This window comes from Egretta garzetta, unplaced genomic scaffold (assembly GCF_000687185.1).
Source record: "Egretta garzetta isolate BGI_Z169 unplaced genomic scaffold, ASM68718v1 scaffold4, whole genome shotgun sequence".
Classification (NCBI taxonomy): Eukaryota; Metazoa; Chordata; class Aves; order Pelecaniformes; family Ardeidae; genus Egretta; species Egretta garzetta.
In genome coordinates, this window is record NW_009259329.1 from 1,981,932 (window position 1) to 1,997,414 (window position 15,483).

General features: G+C 38.0%; 1 protein-coding gene across 3 annotated transcripts in view; it reads right to left on the reverse strand.

Moving 5' to 3' along the window:
* CPAMD8 (C3 and PZP like alpha-2-macroglobulin domain containing 8) overlaps positions 1 to 15,483 on the reverse strand; it is a 66,714-nt gene that overhangs the window by 25,244 nt on the left and 25,987 nt on the right. For all 3 annotated transcript variants that reach the window (XR_004841701.1, XM_009636706.2, XM_035892244.1), the window contains exons 18-29: positions 14,908 to 15,050; positions 13,828 to 13,890; positions 10,363 to 10,594; positions 9,604 to 9,757; positions 8,856 to 8,998; positions 8,327 to 8,378; positions 7,341 to 7,639; positions 6,698 to 6,923; positions 5,963 to 6,139; positions 3,095 to 3,176; positions 1,404 to 1,560; positions 863 to 937 (exon numbers count right to left, since the gene is read on the reverse strand). Coding sequence is in view for 2 of the 3 variants with exons in the window: in XM_009636706.2 (XP_009635001.2) it covers positions 863 to 937; positions 1,404 to 1,560; positions 3,095 to 3,176; positions 5,963 to 6,139; positions 6,698 to 6,923; positions 7,341 to 7,639; positions 8,327 to 8,378; positions 8,856 to 8,998; positions 9,604 to 9,757; positions 10,363 to 10,594; positions 13,828 to 13,890; positions 14,908 to 15,050 (1,803 nt within the window). In the remaining variant the exon portion in view is untranslated. The remainder of the gene's footprint in view (positions 1 to 862; positions 938 to 1,403; positions 1,561 to 3,094; positions 3,177 to 5,962; positions 6,140 to 6,697; positions 6,924 to 7,340; positions 7,640 to 8,326; positions 8,379 to 8,855; positions 8,999 to 9,603; positions 9,758 to 10,362; positions 10,595 to 13,827; positions 13,891 to 14,907; positions 15,051 to 15,483) is intronic.

Below are 15,483 nucleotides of genomic sequence, written 5' to 3' on the forward strand. Positions count from 1 at the left end.
CATGACTTGCTCAGCGCATCTGCAAGTGGACATCTTCCCAGTCATAGTTACTAGGAATGTTTAAGTATGTTATGTGAGCATCTCCGTTCTAGTGAAATCGCATGCAGGCAAAAATAAAACAGAGGAGAGGAGCACTGTTTTTACCACGAGTTTTAAGAAGGAATCTCTAAAATACCAGTTGTACTGGAACTGATTTTTTTTTCTGTACTTCAAAAATTATGCAGCGTAATTGCATGTTCTTATGTAGCTATTCTTTCCTGTAACGTTACTGTTCTGTCTATTACAAGGAAGAGAAACATTTTTCTCCAGAGTCCTCAATCCAGCACATTACAGGAGTGCAGCTCTCCAAAGATACTGTAATCTAATAGCAGTAGCATTTTGGCCACTGTAGCAAAGGCTGACCGCAAAAGTTTTCTGGATCCCTGAAGCCTACGCAGCCCTAGTTAAACTGCTGTTAGCACTAAGCTAGCTAGTTAAAGTTTCTTTGAGTATTTATAGGCAAGCTACCAGTATCTGCATAGGCTGCAATCACACCTTGAAGTTACAAGGCAGAAAACATTTTTTGCAGTCATTTCTGGGAGAGGTTTGGGGATAGGGTTCCAGGGAAGAGCTTTGCTCTGGTAGAATAAACCTTGAACTGATGGTTGAAGGATGAGAGATCACCTTGAATAAGTTCAGAATAGATTCCTTCCTTTAGAATAATCTCAAGGCTTTCAAACACCCCCTGTTACCGGGATGCTGTCATCCTAGTGAGCACAGAACCTTTGAAAGTGAACAGCCATAAAATCAAGTTTAAAAAACCAAAAAATAGAATTTTAGAATATGTAGAACATGAGTGCTATTTTAACTAAGGTCTTGTTACCTCAGAAGTTACACCTGTTTCCAGAAGAGATGCAACCACGTAAGCTGTCAGGGAGATCTTACCATGGATTCCACCCTGGAGGGCAACAAACACAAACCACCAGATGAAAACTAGAGAAAAGGACAGTGGATAGAGAGACTCTTGAAGCAAGACAAAGAATACATTATAAGAGAAGCTGTGGCATCACAAAACTTCTTTTCCTTTGCACAGAAGGTGTACTAAATTTAGGAACCCAACACTGTAGCTTCCTTCCCTCGCAATAGCCTGAGAACACACTCAATGCACATAACTTCATACTCCAAGACACGATTCTGAAGGGTTTTGCAAGACCTGACATCTTGCTTTCCATTCTCACATGACAGCACACAGATATGTTCTGATAAACTTCTTTTTACTGAAATTCTCCTGGTTCTTCCTGTACTAATCTAGCCTTTCAAGTGCAATATTTGTATTAGGCATAAGGAAACTGCATCACTTCATGCTTGGATAACAACATTAAAAATGCACCTACTGCATGATTTTGAGTCTGCACAGTTTTTACCTGAATGTCCTTATTTAGTATCCTGCCCATAGCAGGAAAAGAACCATCTTCTTTCTGATGCTGGATGATCCAGTCTTTGGCAGCTGTTAGTTCTTTCGGGTCAATGAAAATAAACCCACGAGACTGTGCAAAGGACTTGAGGACAAAAGCTGTTAGCCTGTAAATACGAATTTATCATCTTTACTGAGAAAACAAATTCAGAATAATGTATCAGTAAAGGGAAAACAACATTCTTAGAAAGCACAAATTTTAAAAATCTTCTTGGGGAAACACTAGATATTGTTAAAAAAATAGTGGTACATAAAAGCACCTGGACACTGATAAGAGCAGGATTAAGGGTCAACAGATTAAACTGAAAAGTATAACTGCAAGATACATTTGTCTTAGTTATGACACGCTCTGAAATTCAATTCCCTTTTATAGGTGCTCATCTGCTAGCAAAATTATTAAAGATTTTAAATTAAGAATCAGTATCTTTATAAATAGGGAATTATTTGTAAAGAAAAGAGGAGTAAGTTTTCCAATTTTGTTACTGTCTTAACTAAAAAAAAAAAAAGAAATCCAGACCTACTGCTAAAGTTTGAGACTTTATACAGAATTAAGACTTAAGAAAGCAACAGAAGTGTTTTTGGAATTCTAAACCTCTGACATGCAACAAGTGCGAACTCTGGCCAGCTTTGGGAGATTGAATCATTCATTTTACAAGCCTCTGAGGAATGGGAGGGTAGAAAGCATGCTGCCTGGCAGGGGATTTTTCAAGTGTTAAGTAATTCTGTGTCACCGTATTTTACATCTAGGGACTGGGAGATGCCAGATCTGAGATAAAAGTTTACTATCTTAGAAACAGTGAGGCAGCACATTATAGAAGTGGTACTTTCCCTCAGATGAGTTCATGAAGAAAAATCAGTTTAAAGCAAAATACAGAGCAGATGGGAGAAGCCAAATGACAACATAAGCAAATGAATGAAGACAAGAATCTACTACATCAGAGACATTATAGTCAACTAACACGCTAATGTGATGTAACGTACAACCTTAAAGGCCATGGTTTCCTAAGGGAGACATTAGTGAGATGAGCTGATTTCTCAGTTTCATAATTTCTGGTTCTCATATTGTTTGACTCTGAAAGGTCCTGCACTTCAATTCTCAGGGCATAAATCCATATAATTCCATTTACATCCCCATGAGTGGATATAAAATAAAGCATTTGGAAGAAAAAAATTCTTTGGTTTTTTTTGCGTTGGCTTTGGTGTCTGTTTTTTTTCTACCCTGGTAGAAGCCTCTGCCGCTTCTAGAGACAGCAAGTTTCTCTGTACATGTTTCAGGTGAAGCTCCATTCCCCGGTGGAATTAGGTGCTTTAATGCCCCATACATTGCTATTCCAATGCCAACAGACCAAATACGATCCTTAACTATAGCTTCTGAGCCTAAAGCCTGGACATATTAGCAGATGTGACTATCTTAACTGCCCCTGAGTCTTGAAACACCTTTAACACGCCTACTAGTGTAGTACGAACACTCAGCAGCATTGAAACAGCAAGTCTATAGTCACTGAGTATTATTTCTATTCTCCACTGTGTGTGATACCATGATGGAAGCTGGAAAAATTACTCTTCTTTCCTTGCCAATTGTGTATTTCTCCCATTTAGCAAACACTGAATTTTCTAACTCTGTTTTAAATAGCAACTCACCACATACTCCCCGAGGAATCCCTCTCGCCAAAAGCACTGTATGAACCATCTTGTCTCTTGTAGGTCAGCTGGCGCTGGTAGCCTGGAAGTCACAAAAGAACTGGGGGAGTCCAAAATCCTCACACAGAATAAAACAAGTATGTAAAGTGAATGAAGACTCGGACCATCTGGCACTAGTGTAAGGGATTCTGCTGCCCGAGGCAACCTCTTATTTTGCTGTGAGTGATAGAGCCAGCTCTGTGTACGTACGCTGCAGCTTATTCAGAAATCCATTCAGGCTGACATCTGTAAGACTACAACTCCTGCGTTTTGGCCAGTACAAATGTTAAAAATTTGACACCCCTCTGAAAAGATACAGTATTAAAAGAAAGATTTTTACTTAAGCATGCAGGCATTCTCCTTCCATTTTACTGAAAGCATCATGCAGATAATTTTTTTTTTTCCTTTGATCATACAACTGGATTCAGACTTTTCTCCAAAGCTGTTGCTTGGGACAACTTAATGTAACATGACAATAACAGCCATGATCTTAACATACACGAACACTTCCTAGCTCCTAGGGCTCTCTTATAAGGCTTGTTTTAGACAACAATTATTAACACGTTGAATACTGAAGATAAGGACTCTCTATCGGAAAGTCTTTTGAGATTAAAAATAAAGATAGTCAAAACGATCTTCCTCTTAGGAAAAGAATTTGCTTCTCAAACCTGTTTGTCTTATAACTGTGAACTGCCCATCCTTGTAAAGCACTCTAAGGTTCTGTGTTGAGGAATACAGAATACACACTTTAATAGAGCTCTTAAACACCCATTGGGATCAAACCTTTCGGAATGGGTATTTGTGATAGAGAGAGATGTCAAACCCGCAAGAAGACAGTGTCAAAAGACATTTGGTGCCTGCTTAATTCTCTGATACATGAACAGACATTTTATTCCCCACTGCAGGACATTTTTATGGGAATGGATTACTTTTTCATTTCCGGACACGAAGTTTCTTTGTTGACCTCTCCAGATACAGGCAGCTCCGCAAACCCTGAGGAAGGGCTGCCCAGGACTCCTACACTTTTTTCTGTTGCTCTATAGCCTCCCAATGCTTGTAGGGAATGCAGATAGAATGGCAGGAACAAAGCTCTAGAGATTAATGATGCTCTTGTAGTAAAAACATCTTTGTCTGGGGGTTGTGGGTTATATAAAAGTATGTGGCAGAAAGCATAAGTAACAGTGGGTTTTTTTTTTTTTTTTCTTTCTCCAAACAATAGGTGTTACGTTAAATTAGATTGCTTTTATTCTACAGAGGCCTCAGATAAGAATTTACTACTGAGCTCTTCCTCCTTAGATTGTTCCCAAATGTTCATTTCCAGTGTGGTAGATGGAAAAATTAAGTACTTGTATTTTTATACAAATATTAGAATTTTCTCTGTTCTTTCATTCAAATGTTCATTTTGAGTTGACTTGTGCTTCATTGCTCTTACATTTATTCTTCTTTGCTTACTAGGTTGACAGTGGCACAGACTTTAAGTCTTGCTTGCTCTTCTGAAAACTTCCGTTTTCTAAATGCTCCTCTAGGTGCCTGGACTCACTGGAGAGGTTCACCCTTCTAGCTTTCACCTGTTCACTTGCTTTTGTAGAACTGCATTGCGGGGAAGTAGAAAAACTACTGACTAGTTTAGCTTAGGCCACTTCTAAAGATTAGGGAATATTTGGGAATTGTTGGGCATCAGCACTTTCTGTGATGGATGACTAAGTGATGAAGAAGTTTTCTGGCTTGGTAAGGCACAAAAGTGAGCAAAGAGACTTTCCCATCTAAACCTTACACTTGGCAGGGCTCCAGGAAACACAGAAAAGTTTAAAACTCTTGAGGATTTCTTCTGTAAGGGTTAATTAGCAGGCAGAGTTTGGAGCCAAAGACCTGGAAGGTTTGCAGATTCATAAAAAGAATCTAAAGCAAATGATCTTGCAAAGGAAACACTGACCTGGACTATTAAAAAATTCCCTTTCTCTTACTGCTGTCAGCAAGCATGAAAAATTACAAGTGAAATGACTGTAGCCAGGCAAAGGAAGCAGCACTGGGCTTTTGCTGCTGAATACAAGAAACATATTACATATTACATTTTATATTTATATTTTCAGAGGAGAACCACCTAATCCTGTCACCTCTGATTTCATGACATGACTATTGTCTGACTCATACACAAGACAGCTTTGTCCCTTTGGGTCATTCTTGTTTTTAATGATCTCTGAATTCTTACTTGTCCTGAGAATTGTATTTAGTTATAAACTATTTTGCACATGGCTTTTCCCAAACAGATGCAGAGAAAAACAGTGCATAAAAAGATAGATTGCTTTGAGCTGTTTAGTGAGATAGGACAGGACACTGAAAGGACAGATAGAAGCCTTTGTTATGTGGCTCTAGGTTAAATACTTTGGATATTAACTTTTGATTTGGGGTATACTAAGAAAATACCATTAAAAAAGAGAAAGTTCAGAAAAGAGACACATAGTGACTAAAGGACTGGAAAGACAATTTATGAATAAGGCAAAAAATCCTAGATTTTTAATAAATTTAATTTTCCTTGACTTTCTGAAATGTTTAAACATAGAAATAAGCTGCCTACTGGGAAAAAAAAAAAGATGAAAAAATATACATCAAGAAGCCTATAAACTAGGACTTACTGAAACACAGGCTACATATCAAGGGAAAACATCTTGCAATCAAAAACTGTTAATCTGTGAGATTATCCTAGAGGAAATGACGAATCTTCATTACTTGGGATACTCTTGATTAGAAAGTACAATGTGATATTAGTGAAACTCTCTTCTAACTCACAAGCCTTTTCTCCTTCTATAAATTGTAAGTGTAATGAGTTACCTTGAACAAGGTAATCAGTAGCTTCACTCTCCACCTCATGACTGAGTTGTTTGGTTTTCTGCAGATATTTCAGGACAAAAACATTAGGAGCAAAATGGATCATGTTCTGCTCCCCACATCCAAATGGTAATCGCAAAAGATTGTCCAAGTTGTTCAGTGTAGGACCCATCACATCTCCTGTTTTAAAAAAAAGAGTTGATATGTTCAGTATCAAGGAATTACACTTCACTTCCTTTTGATGTCCTCTGATTAAAACCCACCTGACTACACTAATTTCTACCAGCTATGCACTGTCAGTTTGAATAAACTGTATCATAAGTTGGAAATCCTTCAAATGTTAAGTCTTAGCCCTTCAAACTCTTGCTGGAACAAATAAATTTCACATTTCAGTGTTAGTTCAATTATCCATGACTCCCCAATTTAGACTACAAGTTTAGAACACAGCACAATTTGTGATCATGACTATTATGATATTAATACTATGGATTCTAACAGACAGTACCTCTGCAAAGCCCTCAGATGATATCATCTTTAAGTCATTGTCAACTCAAACGGGGTTCAAACAAGTGACAAAAATTATTTCTCCCAGAATTAAGCAGTATATACCTTTGTGACTGCCTATGACTATCTTATCTGGTCTGTATTACTCAAACACTGGTCAGAAGCAAGTAACAGCTGGAGTATCTCTTCATATTTGATAACTGGTACCTAGTGATACCTCCTCATAATTGATACCTATTATTGAAGCCGTAGCTCTTTCTGATCCTGGAATTATGTTGTGGGGAACTCCAAGAGTAAATGCTTCATTGTGATTTTCATCAGTCTCTTCTTTTCTCCAAATTTTAAACTCTCCCATTGACCCCCAGCCTGTGGAAAAGCCAATGTACTTCACCTCAAGCGGTTTGGGGACTGTCCATTCCACAATAATAGACTCATTTAGCACCCGAGTACCATGGCCAACCTGAAAGGAACAAAAAACTGTGCAGTTCCAAGAACCCACACATATGAAGTCAGTCTGCCACGTGTCCTTGGACCCAGTAACTTATGTGTGTATCGGAGAACACTGTAGATGGACCAGTACCTTTCTCTTTCCCACCCACAAAACAATCCAAGGAAGTTTAATGAGAATTCCACAGGCTTGACCTCCAAGGCTTTAACATTTAACACACTTAGCACTAAAAACATTGAAGACTGAGGTCCTGAGAACATAAGGTGGCAAGCAGACATGTGCTGATTAAAACAGCCTGATCAAGACTTAATACAGAAAAAGCAACAGGAGCAAAGCTTTCACCTTCTAGCACAAGCAGAATGAAAATCTGCCATATATATGCTCAAACTCTATTTAAGAAAGCAAGAGACTTTCAGATAAAGTCACTACCTGGATAATTCCATTTTTCCAGCTGATCCAGAAGCTGCGGAATTCATCCCAGGAGAGGATACCAGCTGTGTCCCTGCTGACCACTGGCTCACCCATTTTGCTTATGGAAATCCAAGTTCTAGTATTTTGATGTCCACCAATAACAATCTCAGTCATCTCTGCCATGTCATGTGGACCAGAGGACAAGGCCACGTGAGCATCATTGTGTGCTTTCACAGCAATGTCAAAGTGTGTCATCTGGGCAGGTTTCTGCATGTATTGGTACTCATATTTGTTAGGTGTAGAAATGTGTATTTTCTCTAGTCAGAAAAATAATAGAACATTGTAAGAATTAGAGCTTAGCTCGCATACTTCAAAAATAACCCATAGCTAACTAGTAAAATTTAAACAAACAGACCTTTCCTAAGTACATGTTAATTTTTCCAGCTTCTCTTAAACAAACTATAAATGAATATGTGGATGTTTCTTCCCACCTTCTATTTATACCCTCCTTCCAATAGAGAAGATCCTGCAATTCAAACTGCTCAGCTGGATTTGTTATGAAGTGATTTTTCAACTCTAATCTAGTGGTCAAAAGCATCTCTGTTTAGCTACTAGAGACAACTTTGAGCTATCCAAATCTCAGGCAGAAAGGACATACTGATTCCAGAACTGAATTTTAAAACATCAGCTGAAAATATAGTGCAGTCACAGTTACTGTCCACAGTGCTGAATACTTAAACTGTTTCATAAAGTAAAGGAATTTAATTGCCATTTCCAGAAATCACTTGGGCAGTTAGAGCAAATTCATAATTAGCCAGCCAGGTAAGAAAGACTCTTTATTCAAAAATTCCTCCTACGCACCATAACTCATCAATCACAGGGAAATGGAAACAAAGTTGTTTTGGTTTTTTTTTTTTTAATTTTTTTTCATGAGATGAAGCCACATGTTTCTATTTATAACTAAATCAAACAAACTTAGTATCTCATTGGAATAATGAACTTACCATTTGGGCAGAAGAACACACTATAGGTGTATTCTCTGGACAGTCCCTCTGGCTATATAAAGACAGAAATCCATACATAAAAATACAGTGCTTCAATTAGCAGTAACAGCTATTCAGCTTGAATTACAAAACACATAAATAATATTCTGCTTCTGTACAGTGCTTTATATCCTTTACAGAAGAGTTATTACTTAGCTAATTAGCTAGAGATACACTAACCACTACCAGCAAATCTCACATCACAGTGTATTTCTTAGACAAACAGAGCAAGCTTATCCGATAGAATTTCTATTCCTTTTTCTTCTGAACAGTACTGAAGATTCACCAGCATGAACTCAGAACCACATGGCCCCTTTCTGTACATGTACCACAAAAGTAGATCATTTCCCATCATGTAAACATATAATAAATCAACTTGAAGATTCTTATAAACCTATTTATGTTTGATTAACTACCTAAAAACTTTCATGATTTGCCCAAGCATTTATTAATTTATTTTCTGAATTATTACAAATTAATATTTTCTTACCTCAATAATAACGCTACTGCGAACATAATCCATTCCCACTGGGGTCCTTTTGTCCATATAATTGTCCTCCGAGTGCTTGCCATTCTTTAAGGTCTGCATCCCATCCTGACAGCAATTAGTTCTACCATAAGCAAAAGCTTTTGCTAAGAAACAGAAGGGAAAAGCAGCAGAGAGTTTGAGATAGGAAGATCTTCAGGAATTCAAATGAAGATCTAAACTAATTAGATACAGTTGATTAACAACATATCAAGTGTTTTGTAATTACAGCTCTCTTATATGATCTTTATTCTACGTTTGAAAGGTCACATCTAAAACCGGACAATATGTGAACAGTCATGGGGCAACAGAGAAACTCTTTCCTAGTTTCCAGTGTTGCACAATTTTTACTGTGATTATTTGCTTGAAAGATGTACAGAATTTGTTGTTATTTTCTTATTTAAAAATTTCCACTGATCTCTTCAGGGAGATCTAACAGGTCCAAACCTTAGATGACCACATATCACACAACAGGAAAACTGATGACTAGGGAATCTCTTGACGTTTGTTCACACAGAGTCTTCAGTGTGTTACAGCTATAGAATCTGTTTCTAAGAAACAACTGAGGTTGAAGAGCTAAGTTGGCAGCAAGTGGAACGAATGATCCCACTTTGGGGTAGAAGGGAAATAAGCATTTTCTTCTGAAAGAGGAATAAAAAGAAACACTTGTAAGACTCCTTCAAGCAGCAAGCTATTTTTATTACTATACTACCAGTGATGTTGCTCAGTCCAAGCTCATTGAAGGACAAAACGATAGAGGTGGGTTTAGCTTCCCCAGGGGCAACGCACTTCTTTCTTGTCAGATGGTGTTTCCCAGGATGCCCAACAAACTTTATGCCTTTTGGAACAGAAATCTTCACATGGACCTGTGAAAATTTTTGAATGCCATTTATTGCAAATTTCATCTGTTAAACCAACAGATACATATGAAAAACCTCAAAACCACAAAATGCTTAATAAAATCATAGCATGCCTAAATTATTCATTCTTCAAACCTTCTAGTAACAAATTTGGCTGACAGCATTATTTTCAGCTCAGAAATTTTACAAGTAGTTCAGAATGATACTACTGGAGCTGGACAGATCGTGAGTTTGAGAAGAAAACATCTGGGGAGAGATTTCTTGTACGAAAAGTTCTTTCAAAATAAACTACTTTCAGCAGCTTTCTGATTATGAAGGAATGGTCCTGCATGAGCTTCCTAATTGTCTTCCCTATATTTTTCACTATCTGTATTTCTGAAGTGTTGTAAGACACTTCAGACTACTACAGTTGTTTCAAGCTAAAAGTAACTAAAGCAATGACATTTATTCATATTGAAAAGCAGTGGTTTTATCTTGTTCAGAGCATTTATGCTGAGCTTACCACTACGTTATCCCTCAACCTTATCTACATAACTTGTAGATCACTTAGGAAATTCTGATGATAACACAGAATTTCGTAACTTAGCAATGGGAATAAAGAGGGCTGTTACCTCTACACAGACAGCTAAGTAATTGTAGACAGTCAATGGGATTTTGGTCTGTTCTCCCCGGATGACATGGTACGGCAAGGTGAAATCAATGAAGAAAGGTTTAAAAGTCTTCAGTTCGGTTTGACTGGCAATGCCTAACCCCTTCTGCTCAGACAGACCCACAGCTTCAGTTATCCACGTAGTGATGGAGTCTGGCACTTCCACGTGCAGCTGTGCTTCTCCCGATACATTACTACCAAAGAGAAGAGCAAATAACAGGGGTTGATCAAATTAATGGAATGCTTTTGAATGAAGCTAAAGCACACAGAGCCAAACATTTTGGGGAACTCCCTCCAGATCCAAACTTACCACATGGCATCAGTGGCTGCTTTGAACAACTGCTTATAAAAGGTTCAATGTTTTCTATCAGGTTTTTTGAGACCTCTGCACATTTATAAGGAGCAGAACAGCAAGCAGCTGCTTCTGCAAAACACAGTCTAACATACAAATTCTTACTGGATTAAAAGCTTTACAGGCATTTGCAGCCTCATTATAGACTCACTTTTCTTAGAGGCAAATGTCTGCACTAAATCAAAAAAAAAATAAAAGCAAGAATCCTAGGCTGAAGTTCTGGATAAAAACAGTTCAGCGATAATTTATTTAACAGCTAGTGAAATAAAAGTAATTTTTGTTGGAACCCATTGTCCTTGTATACATTGCCACATTGCAGACTCTGCTTGAACATAAGGGCAAATGAGAAATTTTCCAGACACAGAGTTCAGCAACTGCTTGTCCAGGGGAACGTATTTTGATTCAGAAACATTTTGCTTGGTTGGATTTTGGAATGCCCGACTCAGAAAATTTCCAAACCCATCATTTTCTTCCAATGAGGATTGAAGCTAATCATTAAAAAAAAAAAAAAAAAAAAATCAAATTTCTACTCTGAGTGTTTAGCTTTACTGTGCATACCACAACAGGACATCATAAACTTGGTATCCTCTTCCATGCTTTATAATAATAGAAATTCAATTTTGTTCTGCAGACTTTGCTATTTCCCTCCTGCAAAGAAGCTTTGGCCTTGTCTGGAACAGAAAACATTTCCTCTAAAGCAAGAACAAAAGCTATTTCATGGCTCAACTGGCAGGATGATTGGTGCAGTTATGAGTACACCCTAAGGTTGTTTTCTCTCAAGTTCTTATTTATTCCCAGAGCTTGATACACATGCTGCTAGCTCTGTAATCTTTCGAGAGCAACGTGCATCTTAGCTGGCATGAAAAATGAGAAAGCAAGATCTCCAGAATCAGCTTTGTGAGTCTACAGCATAACACACTGTCTTTCAACACTGTGATACCGCCTGATTCATATCCAGGACAAACTGAAGAACTGCGCTTTCACTGCTTTTCAGCTGAAGGTTATTCACATTTTAGGCACCAATGAAGTATCCCTACTTCCACTGCCTAAACCAACTGTTTGTGATTTTCAGTGAGCCTAAGCTATGGTAACCAAGTCAGGAACTAAGCAGCATATCATGTACTGTCTGTGTGCTTATGTTACAGTAGGAAAAGGATTAAAACAGTTTGATGAAAAACTGGAGATCATTATGCCTTTGAATAGACATGTTAGGTTCGGTCAGTCTCCAAGCACTCTGGCCAATGAATGTGGTTCCCCAGCTCAAACTACAGAGTGGAGAGCCTGGGAAATGCACTTGGTTTGACAGCACCAAGTTATTTTAACTTCTTCTAAGCATGCTAGTTTCTTAATATTTAGGTCTTCACCCCAACTGGAGTTAGGTAGCTCGTACCTGCAATAAACTTCAGCCCTGAAGAGTAAGCAGAAGGGTGTCCTAGCTCCAGAACTGGCAGTATTCCAGTCTGTTTAACCGGACAATTTGTTGCAGCTGATGTTCTTTCCACTGGGATTTCAGCCCATAACCAGCATTAACATTATTTTCACACATGAGGGCACTTACTCTTCTGGGCAGGGGGCCAAAGTACACACACATTTCCAGCCATTAGACCCTCCAGCCAGGCTCTAGGAATTTTTAGAATTGGTTTGGGAAGTTGACATTAGGCTTTTGTTTCTTTTTTGAGGATTGCATTTTATAATTATAAATGGTAGAAGAAAAAAAAAATTCTTCTTGTTCAAGAGAGTGGAAATCAAGGAATGCTCAACTCAGTTGTTTCTAATGAAATGAAGTGGAGAAAATGCAATCTGCAACTTTTTATTCCACGTTCTCCCACTTATAATTAACTGCCCCAGCTTGCTGAGGCCCAAATGGGCACTTCTGGAATTCTTTGTGTATTTCTACAAAGCATATTTTATGCTCAATTGAACAGATTTGAATACACTTGCTGCAAGTTCCTGTCAAGTTTAATTTATAGTCATGTATCGAGAATGGAGTTTACTTGCAAACCTGGAGAAGCCTTTTAATAATTGCTTCAAATTATCCTAGATGTGCTGTTTCTGGGAGACATTAGTTATCTGTGTATTCATTTTTTTTTAGCTCCAGTTGTACCAGGTGGAAATCATGACGTATGGGGCACTAAATTAAGGTTTGGGGAAGATGCTCTTGCATCGGATGAAAGAGAAAGGAGGCTCTGTGCAATTAAAAAGGCGATCAATACAGAATACTCACCAGTGCATGGTTAGGCTATGCCAGCATTTACAGAAGCAGCTACTCTGCCCCCATCGCCTCACACATATTACTCTGGGATCATTTTCTCACTAAAGCATACACAGCAATTGATGTTAGAATAGGGGTGGAAAGGAAGAAAAACATTAGCACTCGCTGAAGTTAACATTTCTGGATTACCCTAGGGTCCAAACACAAATCCAGACCCAACTCATCCCCCAGTGTAAAGGGAAACTGGCACTTCTGAGGGGCTGGTCTTGCCTCTTGACTGTGAACTCCAGCGAGATTCCCCATTGCCCTTTGCTCTCCTAAGTGGTACATAGAATACTGGTTCATATGAAGATTTTGGCATAGAGCTATTAGCGTATCATTACTTTATATCTTACAGTCCCTTTTTATTGCAAGAGCAGTCTAACTTGCATTTACTGTGAGGCAAGCTTATGCAAAAAGGTAGTTCCTCACTGTAGCTAATCCCTTCAAACCTATATCCTCACTTGCTCTTCAATAACTGGTTGACACACCCTTTCCCTAAGTGAGTAAAACCTAGAAATGTGTTGAACCAAACCATTGTTCCTTTTCTTCCCTGAAGATACTCCTCTGCTTGCGACGTCATGGCGCATTACACATGGGTTGCAACGTAGTCAGAACTGACAGATTCAACTTGAAGGAAGTGAATACACTTCAAGACCAGAGGAAATGTTACAAAGAAAGATTATTGATTAAAGTGGTAATGAAGAAAAGCAACAACAACAAAATGTCAGAGAATGCCAATGTAGGTTTTAAAGAGCTTTGTTTTCTGCAGTTGAAGCGGATACAACCCTCTGGATATAATTAAGGGAATTCCCTGTCAATACCTGACATTGAGGCAGTGCCAAATCCATGTTTCAGGAAAGAAGGTTCTTTTTCTCTTCTCTGCTCTGTTAGAACAAGAAATAAGTCCTTGGCAATGAATTCTTTTAATAAGGCAGTTTTAACAGTAACTAATAAATCAGTGTTATCACCTGAATGCGGCTCACATGACCAACCAAAACTCTAGCTAGTACAGAATCATAAAAAAGTGAATGGGTGTATCATTCAGAGCACAAATTACAGTCTTTCCAAATCATCCCATTGTGCGCACACACAGCAGACTGGAGACATAAATAAGAATCAAAAAAAAAAAAGTATAAATAAGACAATCTTAAAAACTAGTGTAAATAATACTAAAAAAATAAAGGGTTTGTGACCTAAATTCTTTTACCGAACAAAATCAAAGGGAGCATACAGAGCATGTGGCTTCCCATGATATCATTATATGGCCTTACTAATAGCAGTTATTACAATGACTACTTTATATTCCCCTCTGTTTCTTCTCTTGGAATTGTCTTGACCTCTAATATTTTCATAATTTATTCCATTTTTCTACACCTGTGATGCTCCATTATCTTTTTCATAACTAACCTCTAAAACTTACTCTGCTAAGAGAGGTCACCAGGTGGTTTAGAATACAAAGGGAAGGCACAGCCTCGGTTTTCAGCATTAGTCATAGTACTTCACGATCTTTTCTTCCCACAGTCCTTCTTTTTATTTATTTTGACCACCAGCTGAATGGTCAAAATAATGAGCAATGAGCAACTCTGCAAAACAAGGGCTAGCTTGCAAATACTGAGAAACAGCAAGTAATTCACAGAAAACTGAGATATGCCGAGAGTTTCAAATGATCCCTTTGAAGAATATTACTTTGCATTTCTCCAGAATTAATTCAAATTTGACAAAGTAGCGTCAGTTATAATTTTTGTTAGGTCTATCAAGACAACAGAAGAGAGTTTCACCACCACCACTTTGTCTAAACCAAGCAATTTCCTGGAGGCGTGGAGGTGGGAAACAGCTGAGACTACAGAAAAAAAAATAGCTAAGAGTATCATAGACAATATGCATTATAACAAAAATGTTACCTTGGTGCTATTTTAGAATGCATTGTAGCCACCAACGTCCCAGTATGCGGCTGAAAAGCTGGGACAGCCTCATCTGTGTACATGCCTCCATTTTGTCTGTGGTTTAAGCTGACTATATCAGTCATTACAACCAAGCCAGTTTCCTAGACAGTAAGAATGAAGACCACAAAACAAAAACCAGCAAGGAAAAAAAAAAAAAAAAAAGAATTAAATATGTACCAATAAAAACTTTTCTGACTAGAATGCCCCAACCCTATTCCAACATTTGTGGAGTAAATTTCAATTGAAACTTGTGGATTTTTAAAAACTTTATATAAAAATGGCTGTTAATGTGAAAATATATAGATACTTTATAGGCAGAGGTTTTATGAGAAAGCTCTTGTTTGCTTGGAAAATGCATTTAAACCAGTATCTAACATTACTGGGCACGTGTAACTGTCAGGCAGCTACAGGTGAAAAATTATTACTCATATTTTTCCCCTAGAATATTACATTACAGCTTTTTACCCTTCCTAAAAGTTTCCAGTGTTTTCTGCTGCAGTTAGCAGGCAGCTCTCACATCAGACATCACCAACT